Source organism: Loxodonta africana, chromosome 9 (assembly GCF_030014295.1).
Source record: "Loxodonta africana isolate mLoxAfr1 chromosome 9, mLoxAfr1.hap2, whole genome shotgun sequence".
NCBI classification, from domain to species: Eukaryota; Metazoa; Chordata; class Mammalia; order Proboscidea; family Elephantidae; genus Loxodonta; species Loxodonta africana.
In genome coordinates this window covers 95,220,544-95,223,408 of record NC_087350.1, presented here as the reverse complement: position 1 = coordinate 95,223,408, position 2,865 = coordinate 95,220,544, and the positions used below count along the sequence as shown (strand labels likewise).

Below are 2,865 nucleotides of genomic sequence, written 5' to 3'. Positions count from 1 at the left end.
CCTGTGTTAGATTTTTGAAACCAAGAAATGAAGGTATATTTGAAACTAAGATAACAACAAATTGTGGTCATTGCTATTTGTCTATTGTTTTCTGTTGTGTTGTCGTTGGGTGCTGTTGCATTGATTTTTGACTCATATTAACCCATATGACAGAGCAGAACTGCCCCATAGCGTTTTCTAGGCTGTAATCTTAACAGGAACAGACCTCCAGGTCTTTCTCCTGCAGAGCCACTGGGTGGGTTCGAACCACCAGCCTTTCTGTTAGCACCCCAGTGCATTCTGTCAATACAAGGTATGAGGAAACATATATGTGCATATGAATGTGTGTACACACACATTTCTTCTCTGTATATGTATCTCTCTTCCATTATTAACCATGAATTCAACAAAAAGGGTAAAGTTTACACTTTCTCATTCTGTGCATAAAACACAGATATATATAGATACAAAAACGAAAATACAGTATACTTGTGGTACTAAAATGTCAAGGGGGGGTGGTTCCGTTAGGGAAAAAAAAAATCTCAACAGATTGCTGGGGGTCTCAATAATGAGAAAAAAAGGTTGAGAAACACTGCACTAAAATTCCATGTACAGAGTGCATACAGGAAAGCAAAAACAGAAGTAGAAAGTAAGAGAGGGGATGTCACAAAGAAAATGGAAAGTAGTGTGTTCCCTATTTAAAACCCATGCCCAGAGCAGGGTCTTCAGAGAACCTGGAGACCCAGGCTCACAGACCTACCAGCATCAACCAAGACAGCAGCATCTACAAGATCCCCAATGGCCTTCTCTTTCCTTTTGCTGATCGCCCTGGTGGTGCTCAGCTGCAACTCCACCTGCTCTCTGGGCTGTGACCTGCCTCAGAGCCATAGCCTGGCTAACAGGAGAACCATGATACTTCTGGGACAAATGAGGAGAATCTCCCCTTTCTCCTGCCTGAAGGACAGAAATGACTTTGGGTTTCCCCAGGAGGAGCTTGATGGCAACAAGTTCCAGAAGACTCAAGCCATCTCTGTCCACCATGAAATAATCCAACAGCTCTTCAACCTCTTCAGCCTACAGGCCTCATCTGCTGCCTGGGATAAGACCCTCCTGGACAAATTGTACACTGGACTCTATCAGCAGCTGAATGACCTGGAAGTCTGTTTGATGAAGGAGATGGGGATAGAAGAAACTGCCCTCCTCCTGATAAACGAGGACTCCATGCTGGCTGTGAGGAAGTACTTCCAAAGAATCACTGTCTATCTGACAGAGAAGAAATACAGCCCTTGTGCCTGGGAGATTGTCAGAGCAGAAATCATGAGCTCCTTCTCTGTATCAACAAACTGGCAAGAAAGGCTAAGAAGTAAGGAAGGTGACCACATCCTATAAAAAAAATAAAAAAGGTTGTCATCAACTAATACACTGTATCCTACTTTCACAAGTTCAGCCATTTCAAACTTTCATTTCTGCTATAATCAGGACAGGAATTGAGTCAAACTTGTCAAATGTGTTTTCAGGAGTATTAAGCAACGTTGTGTTCCACTACATGGGCACTAGTTCCTTACAAGTGACCATGCTGATGTATTGATTTATCTATCTATTTAAATACTTATTTATTTATTTAGCTATTTATACATTTAACTTATTTATTGTTCACATCATATCATGTATACCTTTACACTGTGCATGAAAATTATATTCTCTTTTATATTTTATTATTTTGCTTTGTTCATTAAATTTTTATTGTAGAAAACTTCTTGTATTTGTTTATTCTTCGAAAAGGAAACACCAAGCCTGATTAAGTAGTTTGATTAAAGAATAGATGGTATAATTCACTTAGCCATCATTATCATATACAAGTTATAAATAAAAATGGACTTTCTCTGTCCAGATTGTATGTTGCTCTCAGGGTTTAGAGGTGAGTAGAACAAACATAGTTCCTGCTCTCTTGTATCTTTGGTTTTTGTTGGGAAAGAGATCTAAAAATAATAATTATGCTTAACTAATATCTGTTCAATTAAATGCTATAATGTGACAAAAAATAATAAAAAAGGAATTTTCTCAGCAGAAGCTGGTGTGACACATGCCAACAAGGAAAATAAAAGTGGTCTATATCCTCCACAAGTGAGCTAGTAGGTATCTAGTCAATTGTCCATTGGCAATTGGCTATGAGTCTACAATTTACAATCAGTGCCATAGCTGGAGGCTCATATTTGTTCACAGAAGACTGCGAATGGAAGTGGTCACATAATAGAGTCTAAAATAAGAGAAAGACTTAAACTTGACTCTGCAGACTTGCAACCTTTAGAGGGGAGTGAAGAGCCACAAAGGAAACAGAGGTAGAATGCCCACACATTAGCAGGACAACAGGAGAGAATTTTGATAAGAACATATGTAAAGAAATAAAATGGCTTAGGAGAAGAATCGATGCATTCGTGGAAGATGTGGATTGGAATTGTCTACCATACCCTGAATATAGATGGCATTGAGGATCTTAGTGGAAGGGTGAAGAAGAGGAGTTAGTGACGATATATATAGAAAGATATTTTGAGTGGTTTGCTTTGTAAAGTAGATGATCTAATAGGATGGAAAATGGAAAAGAATGTGGATTATATTTACTCTGCATAGTTTCCCCTTTTTAAAAATAGATTTGTCTCTGGCTAGATTCATAAAACTGCTGTATTGGCAAGTCATTTTAATATTTTATTTATTTTAAATCAGATATGTTTAATTGCTTACAATGAAGATGTCTCATTGTTTTGTTTAGTACTGCCTTGGAGGTCAGAGAGCTGCTTAGTGGATTGACACTGTCCACTACGGGAAAAACAGAGGGCATCAGAGACCTTAGTGAGACCAGTTTTGTAGAATTAATATGCAGAAGCCATA

At 38.4% G+C, this 2,865-nt stretch overlaps 1 protein-coding gene across 1 annotated transcript; it reads left to right on the top strand.

Moving 5' to 3' along the window:
- Positions 1-503: 503 nt before the first annotated feature.
- LOC100659984 (interferon alpha-5-like) lies at positions 504-1,654 on the top strand. The gene has a single exon (XM_003407651.3). It carries the CDS (start codon positions 778-780, stop codon positions 1,366-1,368), a length of 591 nt encoding a protein of 196 aa, XP_003407699.1. The 5' UTR covers positions 504-777; the 3' UTR covers positions 1,369-1,654.
- The last annotated feature ends 1,211 nt before the right edge of the window (positions 1,655-2,865 follow it).